This window comes from Pan troglodytes, chromosome 2 (assembly GCF_028858775.2).
Source record: "Pan troglodytes isolate AG18354 chromosome 2, NHGRI_mPanTro3-v2.0_pri, whole genome shotgun sequence".
NCBI lineage: Eukaryota > Metazoa > Chordata > Mammalia > Primates > Hominidae > Pan > Pan troglodytes.
The window spans coordinates 55,266,225-55,279,890 of NC_086015.1; the positions used below are offsets into that span (position 1 = coordinate 55,266,225).

General features: G+C 40.4%; 1 protein-coding gene across 12 annotated transcripts in view; it reads left to right on the top strand.

Annotated features, from left to right (window-relative positions):
• The window catches only part of DOCK3 (dedicator of cytokinesis 3), a 711,354-nt gene that overhangs the window by 559,876 nt on the left and 137,812 nt on the right, over positions 1 to 13,666 (top strand). For all 12 annotated transcript variants that reach the window (XM_016941175.4, XM_016941180.3, XM_054681895.2 and 9 more), the window contains exons 20-21: positions 6,512 to 6,595; positions 7,657 to 7,757. In XM_016941175.4, coding sequence (XP_016796664.1) covers positions 6,512 to 6,595; positions 7,657 to 7,757 — 185 coding nt within the window. The remainder of the gene's footprint in view (positions 1 to 6,511; positions 6,596 to 7,656; positions 7,758 to 13,666) is intronic.

Here is a 13,666-nt window from a genome sequence, read left to right on the forward strand (position 1 = left end):
ATTTTATTTTTAACTGACAAATAATAATTATTTATCTGTATGGGATACAATATGATGTTTTAACAGTGCAGAATATATGTTCACAAAGTAGAATGATTGCAGAATGACCACAACCTTCCCTCAGCCTCTGGTATTCCTCATTGCACGTTCTACTTCTATGTGTTCAGTTTTTTGTATTCCGCATATAAGTGTGATCGTGTGGTCTTTCTGTGCCTGACTTATTTCACTTAGCTTAATGTCCTCCAGTTGTATCCATGTTGTCTCAAATGACAGGATCTCTCCCATTTTAAGGCTGAATAGCATTCCATTGTGTTTATATGCCATGTTTTCTTTTTTTATTTTATAATTTCAGCTTTTATTTTAGATTTAGTGGGTACATGTGCAGGTTTGTTACGTAGATACATTACATGACGCTGACGTTTGAGATACAAATGATCTGATCACTGAGGTAGTAAGCATAGTACCCAGCAGTTTTTCAACCCTTGTCCCTGTCCCTCCCCACTCTAGTAGTCCCCATTGCCTACTGTTACCATTTTTATGTCCACGAGTACCTAATGTTTAGCTCCCAGTTACAAGTAAGAACGTGCAGTATTTGGTTTTTCTGTTCTTGCTAGTTTCTGTAGAATAATGAGCTCCAGCTGCATCCATGTTGCTGCAAAGGACATGATTTTCTTTTTTTTTTATCTGCATGGTATTCCATGGTGTACATGTACCACATTGTCTTTTTTTGTTGTTGTTGTTTTGTTTTGTTTTTTTGAGACAGAGTCTCACTCTGTCGCCAGGCTGGAGTGCAGTGGCGCAATCTCGGCTCACTGCAACCTCTGCCTGCCCGGTTCAAGCGATTCTCCTGCCTCAGGCTCCAGAGTAGCTAGGACTACAGGCACGTGCCACCACGCCCAGCAAATTTTTGTATTTTTAGTAGAGATGAGATTTCACCAAGTTGGCCAGGATGGTCTCGATCCCTTGACCTCGTGATCCACCCGCCTTGGCCTCCCAAAGTGCTGGGATTACAGGCATGAGCCACCGCGCCCAACCTATGTACCACATTTCCTTTATCCAGTTCACTGTTGATGGGCACCTAGATTGATTCCATGTCTTATGTTATTGTGAATAATACCGTGATGAACATTTGAGTGCATGGGTCTTTTTGGTAGAATGATTTTTTTTTTCTTTTGGATATATACACAGTAATAAGATTGCTAGGTCAAATGTTAGTTCTAAGTTTTTTTTATAAATCTCCAAACTGCTTCCCACAGGAGCTAAACTAATTTACATTCCCACCAACAAGGTATAAGAGTTCCCTTTTCTCTGCAGCTTCGCCAGCATCTGTTATTTTTTGACTTTTTTTTTTTTTTTTTGAGACGGAGTCTTGCCCTGTTGCTCAGACTGGAGTGCAGTGGCATGATCTTGGCTCACTGCAACCTCCGCCTCCTGGGTTCAAGTGATTCTCCTACATCAGCCTCCCAAGTAGCTGGTATTACAGGCATGTGCCACCATGCCTGGCTAATTTTCATATTTTTAGTAGAGACACGGTTTTGCCATGTTGGCCAGGCTGGTCTCCAACTCCTGACCTCAAGTGATCCGCCTGCCTCAGCCTCCCAAAGTGCTGGGATTACAGAAGTGAGCCACCACACCCAGGCTTTTTGACACTTTAATAGTCACTCTGACTGTTGTGAGATAGTATCTCATTGTGGTTTTGATTTGCAGTTCTCTGATGATTAGTGATAATCAGCATTTTTATATGTTTATTGGCCACTTTATTGTATGTCTTCTTTTGAGAAGTGTCTGTTCATGTCTTCTGCTCACTTTTTAATGGAATTGTTTTTTGCTTGTTGAGTTGTTTGAGTTCCTTATATATTCTGGATATTAGTCGTTTGTCAGATGCATAGTTTGCAAATATTTTCTCCCATTCTGTAGGTTGTCTGTTTACTCTGTTGATAGTTTCTTTTGCTAGGCAGAAACTCTTTAGTTTAATTAAAGTCCCATTTGTCAATTGTTTTTGTTGCAATTGCTTTTGAGGACTTAGTGATAAATGATTTCCTAAGGCCAATGTCCAGAATGGTGTTTCCTAGGTTTTCTTCTAGGATTCTTATAGTTTGAGATCTTACACTTAAATCTTGAATCCGTCTTGAGTTCATTTTTGTTCATAGTGAAAGTAGGGGTCCAGTTTCATTCTTCAGCATGAATAATGTACTAGCTGCAGCATGTCAGTGGGAAGGAAATTGTTAATTTCCACACAATGTAAATATACTGCCTGAGGAAGAATGTTCTTACCTCTACCTTAACTGCTTCTAGCCAGCTATCTCAGCACCATTCATTTTTTGCCAATTGTTACACTCTCTTTTTTATGTTTTTTTTTTTATAGTTATTGGGATACAGGTGGTTTTTGGTTACATGGATGAGTTCTTTATTTGTGAATTCTGAGGTTTTGGTGCACCTATCACCCAAGCAGTGTACACTGTACCCAATATGTTGTCTTTTATCCCTCACTACCTTCCTAATGGTTGGTTCCATATCCTTGCAGATGCGAATTGTGCTGCCATAAATATGCATGTGCGTGTATCTTTTTCATGTAATGGCTTCTTTTCCTTTGGGTAGATTCCTAGTAGTGGAATTGCTGGATTGAATGGTAGATCTACTTTTAGTTCTTTAAGGAATCACCATACTGTTTTCCATAGTGGTTGTACTAATTTGCATTCCCACCAGCAGTATAAAAGTATTCCCTTTTCACCACATCCACACCCACTTCTGTTGTTTTTTGACTTTTCAATTATGGCCATTCTTGCAGGAGTAAGGTGGTATCTCATTGTGGTTTTAGTTTGCGTTTCCCTGATGATTAATGATGGCGAACATTTTTTCATATGTTTGTTGGCTGTTTGTATATCTTCTTTGGAGAAATGTCTATTCATGTCCTTTGTCCACTTTTTGATGGGATTATTTGTGGTTTTTTGCTGATTTGTTTGAGCTCCTTGTAGATTCTGGATACTAATCATTTGTTGCATGCATGGTTTGCAAATATTTTCTCACACTGTGAGGGTTGTCTGTTTACTCCACTGGTATTTCTTTTGCTGCTAGCACCATTTATTGAGTATGGAGTCCTGTCCCTATTGTTATTTTTGTTGATTTTGTCAAAGATCAGATGGCTGTAGGTAGGCCATTTTATTTTGAGGCTCTCTGTTGTGTTCCATTGGTCTGTGTGTCTGTTTTTATACCAGTATGATGCATTTTTGGTACTGTAGCCTTGTAGTATAGTTTGAAATGGGGTGATGTGATGCCTGCAGCTTTGTTCTTTTTGCCAAGGCTTGCTTTGGCTATTTGGGCTCTTTTTCAGTTCTGTATTAATTTTAGAATAGTTTCTTCTAATTCTGGGAAAAATTATGTTGGTAGTTTGATAGGAATAGTGTTGAATCTATAGATTGCTTTGGGCAGTATGGCCATTTTAACAATATCGATTCTTCCAACCCATGAGCACGGAATGTTTTTCCATTTGTTTGTGTCATTTATTATTTCTTTTAGCAGTATTCTTTCTATTTATTTATTTGTTTATTTATTTATTTATTTATTTGAGACGGAGTCTTCCTCTGTCGCCCAGGCTGGAGTACAATGGCGTGATCTTGGCTCACTGCAACCTCTGCCTCCCAGATTCAAGTGATTCTCCTGCCTCAGTCTCCCAAGTAGCTGGGATTACAGGCATGTGCCACCACGCCTGGCTAATTTTTTTTGTATTTTTAGTAGAGACAAGGTTTCACCGTGTTAGTCAGGCTGGTCTTGAACTCCTGACCTAAAGTGATCCTCCCATCTCGGCCTCCCAAAGTGCTGGGATTTCAGGCCTGAGCCACCACACCCATCCTCTTTCAGCAGTACTCTGTAGTTATGCTTGTAGAGGTCTTTCACCACTTTGGTTAGATGTATTCCTAGGTATTTTTTATGTATGGCTACTGTAAATGCAATTGCATTCTTGATTTGGCTTTCAGCTTGAATGTTGTTGGTGTAGAGAAAAGCTACTGGCTTTTTTAACATATACCACATTTTCTTAATCCATTCATCTGCTGATCAACACCTAGATTGTTTCCATATCTTAGCTATTAACAATTTTGCAGTGAACATGGAAGTGCAGACCTCTCCCATGTTCTGAATATGTCCAAGACATCTTCAGCATACTGATTTCAATTTCTTTGGACATATACCCAGTAGTGGGATTGCTGGCTTATATGGTAATACTATTTTTAGTTTTCTGAGAAACCTCTATACTGTTTTCCATAATGGCTGTATTAATTTACATTCTCATCAACAGTGCATAAGAATTCCTTTTTCTCCACATCCTCACCAACACTTGTTATGTTTTATCTTTTGGTAATAGCTCTCCCAACTGGGATGAGGTGACATCTCATTGTGGTTTCAATTTGCATTTCCCTGATGATTAGTGATGATGAGCATTTTTTCATATAATTTTTGGCCATTTGTGTATCTTCTTTTGAGAAATGTCTACTTAGGTCCTTTTTCCCATCTTTTTGATTGCGTTGTTTTCTTGCTAGTGAGTTGTTTGAGTTCCTTATACATTTTGGATATTAGTTCCTTATCAGAGATACATGGTTTGGAAATATTTTCTCCCATTCCATGAGTTGTCTGTTTTCTGTATCAGTTTTTGTTTTTGTTGCCTTTGCTTTGGGGGTCATACTCAAGGAATCATACTTTGGGATTTTTTTGTTAGCTCCTTTTTTAAAAAGGTATATAGCATATCAGTTTATTAACTTTTAAAAACTATATTTAAGCCTGATATCTTTCTGGCTCTACTCTCCTGATTTTAGGAACTCTAAATACTGCTCATTAACTTGTACCTGCTGATTTTGTCTAGTCTCTCACTTGGAGTCCATAATACCTTCCTTCCTTACCCCTATGTTAACTGCCTTCTCCAAGTACCTTTGTGACATTTCCTATCTAATGGCTTTAGCAGGCTGACATCAACACTGCCAGTCCCCAGTTGCCTTCATAGGGCTTTTCTCGGCAGAGTGTTTCCCCTTAGCTCAATAAAAACCCCAGGCACTTCCTGGTGGTGAAAGCCCATCAGGTGAATCCTACACAGTGGACTGAATTCTACTGAGGAAAATGGAAGTATTTTTGGTTATCAGCAAGAGTAATGGAATGTAGGCTAGAGATTAAATCTGGAGAAGGCATCCTGTCCATAATGAACATTCTTAGCTTTGCCATCACAAGCGTCAAATGAATTAGCACAAATGCACCACCTAACTTTGCTTTCACAGCTCCATTAACTCAATAATACACAACACAGTGTTTCCAAGTCAGGAACAGTTTTAAAGTCTGTGTACCACTGTGTACTTTCATGAAGTTGATGTATGAATTTTGTTTTAATTATGTGATCAGATTATCATAAAAATTTTTTAACTCTTCAAAGAAATCTAATGCTAGTTTTGAAACTTAAGATAAATTCATACTCATATTTTCCTTCTAAGAATATTGAAAACATCAACCAGTAAACGAGGTATTAAGAAGTCTGTTGTCTTTTCAAGGGTGAGCTTTTATATTCCTGAGAAGAGAACATCCTACCAGCATATCTAGTTTTAGCATCAATAATTTGTCTCCAGCTAGCTAGAAGAGAATGTGATAGCATTTTGAAATATTTTTTACTTCTTATTGGAAGATTTCAAGCATATGCAGAAGTATACAGAATAGTATAAAGAACCTTAGATGTATCTCTGACCCAGCCCCAAAGACCATTAACCCATGGCCAGTCTTGATCCATCATTATTACCCCTATCTACACCTTCTACCTCATATTTTTCAGAAATGAATTGTAAACATTGTATCTTTTAAACTGGAGGAAGGATAGACTTGATTTTTGAAGGCTGCAAGTGTCCATCAATATTTATTATTCTCTTCCTTTGTTTTTGCATCTCAGAAATAGGCATATGTTGAAACAACAACAAAAATACTGCCACATTTTTTACCCCCATTGACAGCCCTCATTGACTGCATTCTCCCTTCTTCTGTAATACTAATTCTTAGACCAAAAAATAGTGTCTGTAGGTAAAGCCTAACTTGCCACACCCTTATCAAATATACTCTATATTGTTAGGCCACAGTAGAGAGCAAGAGACTACTGAACTTTTGGGGATACCAGTAAGCTCTTTTTCTCAAAATAAATTTGGCATCAGTATCACTTAGATTGTTTTTATATCAAAATTGCTATTCTGCATAGGTGTCCTATGGTTTTTAGGTCATTGCCCTTTCCTTAGAAATGTATCACTCACCCAACAGGAAGAGCCTCTCTAAGTCTTTCTTGGGGCCCTTTGGGCTATAAGCCAACACCTCAAGTGCACCTAGTTATCACTTAGCTGGGTGGAGGGTCAGGGTACTAGATGATTTTTAAGTAGTATTTTGAGATCCTAAGAGATCTTTCACTTTTTTATTGGAAGTTAAATTCATTGGTTTATGGAAGTTTGTCCGTGTAAGGTCCTGAGACCTGAGCCCTCTGCTTTTTATGTTGTTTCAGTTTCTGCAGGACATCTTAGATACACTCTTTGTGATTTTGGATGATAATACAGAGAAGTACGGCCTGTTGGTTTTTCAGTCTCTGGTAAGTCACCTTCCTGACTCTTTACTTTTATTAATTATTCCTGTCATATATTTCAGAAAATGTAAGGGAAGCAATTTATTAGAGTGAATCAGCACAAGATATAGATGTTTCCAATAGAAAAGGGACTAAGGAGTGTCACCCAAGGAAGACCAAGCAACCAACCAGGCAGATCAAACTTGAAGAATCCAACACAATCAAGTCTAGACCTTGACTTTATAGTTTCTGGATCTTCCATCTCATCACTATTGCAGTATGCCTGGCCCGTGAAATAGTGACCTCCATGAGGTCAGAAACCCAGAGAGTAATACAAGAAATCAGATGGCTCATTTTTTCACTTACGAAGTAGGATATAACCATCATGAAAAGCAGAGACTTACCCATGCTGGTCTCTAGAGACCTGTGCAGGTCCAGAATCTATGCAGTTGTTTCAGAACTAGAGTCTCAGAAGGTTGGTTAATGAAAATGGACAGTGATTTGAATGTTTAGTGCATTTTGCCTATTATATCCAGTCCCACAGAGAGCCATACATTTAAGAAGAGTCAGATACTCTCATAGATAAGGAGCAGAGGTGAGAGTTGCAATGAGTACTTGCATAGTTTGCCCCTCCGGCTCTTCTTCTTCCTAATTTGCCTGTCCACCAGCCCCATTTCTGAAGGATACGGAGTTTCATAGGCTGATTTGGCTCAGAGGACAAGCTTTTTTTCCTCTCTTTTCCACGTTTTTGGGAATACCTTATTGTTTATGCCATCTACACGCATATTATTTTGCCTTTCCCTGATCTGTATTGTACCACCCAGCATTATTGTGAAGGGAGAGGCTCACAGTCAATACAGGAAGAGACTGATGAGCCCGGGTCTGAATTAGGAGGCTGGGGTGTTAGAGAAAAGACAAGACAGAAATACAGACACAGAATGGAAATCTTACATTCACTACCCATGGGGAATGCTAGAGGACAGCACTGACAATTTGCCATTATTTGGAGAAGGAAGACTCTGTTTCCTGCTGGGGATAGATCTGAGGCCTCCAGTGAACCCTGGTGGCTTACTCTCCATATCTCCCAGGTGTTCATCATCAACCTGCTCCGAGACATCAAGTATTTTCACTTTCGACCTGTGATGGACACGTATATCCAGAAGCACTTTGCTGGAGCTCTGGCATACAAGTAAGTTCCATTTGGTATCATCATTAGGACTCGTGTTTGAGTAGAAATATAGGCTTTAAAAAAGTTTAGCTGCAACCAGCATTTAAAAAGTTCAGCTGACTTTTAAAAAATTTTATATTTTTAATTGTGATAAAATACACATAACACAAAATTGACCATCTTAACCATTTTCTGAGTGTAGGGTTCAGTGACTTTAAGTACATTCACATCATTGTACAACCATCACCAGAACTCTGTCCATCTCCAAAACTCTTTTCCTGTTACAAAACTGAAATATTGTAATCATTAAAAATAACTCCCCATTCTCCCCTCCCCTATCCCCTGGCACCCACCATTCTATTCTACTTTCTGTCTCTATGAATTTGACTACTCTAGGTACCTCATGTAAGTGTAATCACAGTATTTGTCCTTTTGTGAGTAGCTTATTTCACTCAGCATAATGTCTTCAAGGCTCATCCATGTTTTAGCGTGGGTCAGAATTTCATTCCTTTCAAAGACTGAATAATGTTCCATTGTATATATTTACCACTTTTTTTTTTTTTTGAGATGGAGTCTTGCTCTGTCACCCAGGCTGGAGTGCAGTGGCGCGATCTTGGCTCACTGCAAGCTCTGCCTCCCGGGTTCACACCATTCTCCTGCCTCAGCTTCCCAAGTAGCTGGGACTGCAGGTGCCCACCACCACACCTGGCTAATTTTTTGTATTTTTAGTAGAGTCAGGGTTTCACCATGTTAGCCAGGATGGTCTTGATCTCCTGACCTCGTGATCCACCTGCCTTGGCCTCCCAAAGTGCTGGGATTACAGGCGTGAGCCACCGCGCCTGGCTGGGTTTTTTTGTTTGTTTTTTAATTTTATTTTAAGTTCAGGGGTACATGTGCAGGTTTGTTATATAGGTAAATTTGTGTCATGGAGGTTTGTTGTATAGATTATTTCATCACCTAGGTATTAAGCCTAGTACCCATTAGTTATTTTTCCTGATCCTCTCCGTCCTCCTACCCTCTACCCTCCAATAGGCCTCGGTGGGTTTTGTTCCTCTCTATGTGTCCATGCATTCTTGTCATGTAGCTCCCACTTATAAGTGAGAACATGTGGTATTTGGTTTTCTGTTGCTGTGTTAGTTTGCTAAGGATAATGGTCTCCAGCTTCATCCATGTTTCTGCAAAAGACATGATCTCATTCTTTTTTATGGCTGCATAGTATTCCATGGTATATATGTACCACATTTTCTTTATCCAGTCTACCATTGATAGGCATTTAGCTTGATTCCATGTCTTTGCCATTGTGAACAGTGCTGCAATGAACCTATGCAAGCATGTGTCTTTATGGTAGAACAATTTATATTACTTTGGGTTTATATACAGTATTGGGATTGCTGGGTCAAATGGTAGTTCTGTTTTTACGTCTTTGAGAAATTGCCACACTGCTTTCCACAATGGTTGAACTAATTTACACTACCATCAACAGTATATAAGCATTCATTTTTCTCTGCAACCTTGCCAGCATCTGTTATTTTTTGACGTTTTAATCATAGCCATTCTGGCCGGTGCAGGATGGTATCTTGTACCCCAAAGATAAAGCCTACTTTTTATTTATTTATTTATTTATTTATTTATTTAGAGACAAAGTCTCACTCTGTCACCTAGGATGGAGTAGAGTGGCGCAATCTTGGCTCACTGTAACCTGCGCCTCCTGGGTTCAAGCGATCCTTCTGCCTCAGCCTCCTGAGTAGCTGGGACTACAGGCATATGCCACCACACCTGGCTAATTTTTGTATTTTGAGTAGAGATGGGGTTTCACCATGTTGGCCAGGCTGGTCTCCATCTCCTGACCTGCCTCGGCCTCCCAAAGTGCTGGGATTACAGGTGTAAGCCACTGTGCCCAGCCACTGGCCTCATTTTTTTGTGCATTTGGTACAATTTGGCTGTGAATCTGTCTGGTCCTGGGCTTTTTTTTTTTTTTTTTTTTTTTGGTTGGTAGGCTGTTACTGACTCAAGTTCACAGTTTATTATTGGTCTGTTTGGGGATTCCATTTCTTCTTGGTTCACTCTTGGGAGAGTGTTTGTGTCCATGAATTTATTTATTTCTTCTAGATTTTTTAGTTTATATGCATAAAGATGTTCATAATATTCTCTGATGGTTATTTGTATTTCTGTGGGGTCAAAGGGAATATCCCCCTTTTCATTTCTGATTGTATTTATTAGAATATTCTCTTTTTTCTTCTTTATTAGTCTAGCTAGCAGTCTATCTATTAATTGTTTTCAAAAAATCATCCTGGATTCATTGATCTTTTGAATGGTTTTTTGTGTCTCAATCTCCTTTGGTTCAATTCTGATTTTGGTTATTTCATGTCTTCTGCTAGTTTAGGAATTGGTTTGCTCTTAGTTCTCTAGTTCTTTTAGTTGTGATGTTAGGCTGTTAAATTGAGATCTTCCTAACTTTTTGATTTAGGCATTCAGTGCTATAAATTTCCCTCTTAACAATGCCTTACCTGTGTCCCAGAGATTCTGGTATGCTGTATCTTTATTCTAATTAGTTTCAAAGAACTTGTTGATTTCTGCCTTAATTTCATTATTTACCCAGAAGTTATTCAGGAGCAAGTTATTGCATTTCCATGTAATTTTATGGTTTTGAGTGAATTTCTTAGTCTTGATTTCTAATTTGATTGTTCTGTGGTCTGAGAGAGTATGATTTCAGTGATTTTGCTGAGGAGTGTTTTGTGTCCCAATTATGTGGTCAATTTTAGACTATGTGCCATATGGCAATGAGACAAATGTATGTTCTCTTGCTTTTGAGTGGAGTGTTCTGTAGATGTCTATCAGGTCCATTTGATCTAGTGCTGAGTTAGGTCCTGATATCTTTGTTAATTTTCTGTCTTGATGATCTGTCTAATACTGTCAGTGTGGTGTTGAAGTCTCCCTCTATTATTGTGTAGGAGTCTTAAGTCTCTTTGAAGGTCTCTAAGAACTTCCTTTATGAATCTAGGTGCTCCTGTGTTGGGTGCATATATACTTAAGAGAGTTAGGTCTTCTTGTTGAACTCTTCAACATTATGTAATACCCTTCTTTGTCTTTTGTAATCTTTGTTGGTTTGAAATCTGTTTTGTTTGAAATCAGGATTGCAACCCCTACTATTTTTCTGTTTTCCATTTGCTGGGTAGATTTTTCTCCATCCCTTTATTTTGAGCCTATCTGTGTCACTGCATGTGAGATGGGTCTCTTTGAAGACAGCTTACGAATGGGTCTTGGTTCTTTATCCAGCTTGCCACTCTATGCCTTTTAATTGGGAAATTTTGTCCATTTATATTCAAAGTTAGTATTGATATGTGTGGATTTGATCCTGTTATGATGTTAGCTGGTTATTTTGCAGACTTGTTTATGTAGTTGCTTTATAATGTCACTGGTCTGTGTACTTGTGTGTTTTTGTCATGGCTGGTATTGGTCTTTCCTTTGCATATTTAGTGCCTCCTTCGGGAGCTCTTGTAAGGCAGGTCTGGTGGTAACAAATTCCTTCAGCATTTGGTTGTCTGAAAAGGATCTTATTTCTCCTTCGCTTATGAAGCTTAGTTTGGCTGGATATGCAATTATTTATTGGAATTTCTTTTCTTTAAGAATGTTGAATATTGGCCCCCAGTCTCTTCTTGCTTGTTTCTACTGAGAGATCCACTTTTAGTCTCATGGGCTTCCCTTTGTAGGTGACCTGATCCTTCTCTCTAAATGCCTTTAACATTTTTTCTTTCATTTTGACCTTGGAGAATCTGATGAATATGTGTCTTGGAGATGATCTTCTTGTGAAGTATTTTACTGGGGTTCTCCGCATTTCCTGAATTTGAATGTTGCCCTTTCTAGCTAGGTTGGGGAAGTCTTCATGGATGATATCCTGAAATATGTTTTCTAAGTTGGTTCCATTCTCCCCGTCTATTTTAAGGACACCAGTGAGTTGTAGATTTGGTCTCTTTACATAATCCCATATTCCTCGGAGGTTTTGTTCATTCATTTTCATTCTTTTTTCTCTGTTCTTGTCTGACTGTCATATTTCAGAAGGCCAGTCTTCAAGCTCTGAGATTCTTTCCCGAACTTGGTCTGTTCTGCTGTTAATACTTGCAATTGCATTCTGAAATTCCTGTAGAGTGTTTTTCAGCTCTGTCAGGTCAGTTACATTCTTTTCTATACTAACTATTTTGTCTGTCAGCTCCTGCATTGTTTTATCATGATTTTTAGCTTCCTTGGATTAGCTTTCAGTGTACTCCTGTAGCTCAATGATCATCATTCCTATCCATATTCTGAATTCTATTTCTGTCATTTCAGCCCTCTCAGCCCAGTTCAGAACCCTTGCTGGAGAGGTGATGCAGTCATTTGGAGGAAAGAAGGCTTTTTGAGTTGCCAGGGTCCTTGTGCTGGTTCTTTTTCATCTTTGTGGGCTTGTCACTCTTCAATCTTCGAGGTTGCTGTCCTTTGGATGGGTTTTTTTTCCCTTTTATCCTGTTTGATGACCTTGAATGTTTGATTATGGTATAAGATGGATTCAGCCAGCTGGATTCATTTCTGGAACATTTTAGGGGACAGTGCTCAGCTCTCAACTCCTGGACTGTGCACTCTAACACAACTTGGGGACTGGTATTGGGCCCCAGCTTTGTTCTCTGGCTCCTTAAGGTTAGGAATCCACTGTACTGGGTAGGCCGAGATGCTCCCAGACTGCTGGCCATTCCACTTTGGCTGGGTGGTATAAGCCAAAGTGTTTCATAGTGCAGTGACAGCTGGATCTATCCCTGTTCACATGTGCCAGCAGCAGTGGGTACAGCAGCTGTGGCAGAGTCACCTGTGGCAGAGTGCTAGCAGATGCCAGTGTCAGGGTACCTGCCTCCCTGCAGGCATTGACCAAGGTGGCAGAGGCAACATGGCTGGGCAGAGCTGCTGCCCCTACTGGCAACTTTTGCGCAGTCACGGTAGATGTGGTGATGGCTCAGGGTTGGGACACTGAAGGTCTGGGTGCCTCCTCTGTGTCCTGCAAGCAGAAGTGGTCACTCAGGATAGGGGAGGATCTGCTATTCTCTGCACAGTGTTAGAGCAAGGGTGGGGCACTGACAAGGATGGGGCTGGCTGGCTCTGTGCCCACCAAGGCTCCATCTGCAATGGTGGTGGGAGCAGGGGACAGGCTGCACTCTTACATGCTAGCCCACTTTTTAATGGAAAAAGGAAAGCAAAATCTGCCAGTACAGACACAAGCCAGTAAAGCATTGTGGAGAGTTGCAGTGGGTCCTGGGGAAGCTGCAGTATGGGGAGGGGGCATGCAGGCTAGTGCGTGGCATAGGGTCGCCCCAGTGGAGCTCTCCCCCATCAAGCATGGTCTGTGTAGAAGCTATGACATGGGGCCCCCAGGTCACCTGAGGCTGCCCTGCAAGCAGGTATGGCCAGACTTGGGCCCTAGGAGAGGCCAGCCAACCAAGGGGTGCTCAGGATAGACCAGCCCCATCTGATGGGCAAGACCGCCCTGCAGAGTTCAGGACCAACAGTTCCCCTAGGACTGAAGTCTCCCACGGGAGCAAGTCGAGCCTAGGGGGATGGCCATCCCTGGCTGTGCACCACTACAGACACTCCCATACCAAACCCCCTGGGCTCCACATCATCTGGTTTGCTACCCCTACCACTTCTCTAAGCAGCTCTCCCTGCCAACTCAAGTATCTGTGGTGGTTGAGGGCTCTCCTTCTGCCAGGGTTCCAGAGGCCATTGGTAAGAGCAAGTTGCTTCTTAATAGTTCACTCACCTTTCCTCCAGAGCCATCGAGGGCCAGGCTATTTTCTGGGGGTTTTTTTATAGTGGCCACCCTAATGGGTGTAAAGTGATATTTCTTTATGTTTTTTATTTGTGTTTCCCTAATTATCTTCCTTTGAGAAATGTCTATTCAAGTCCTTCAC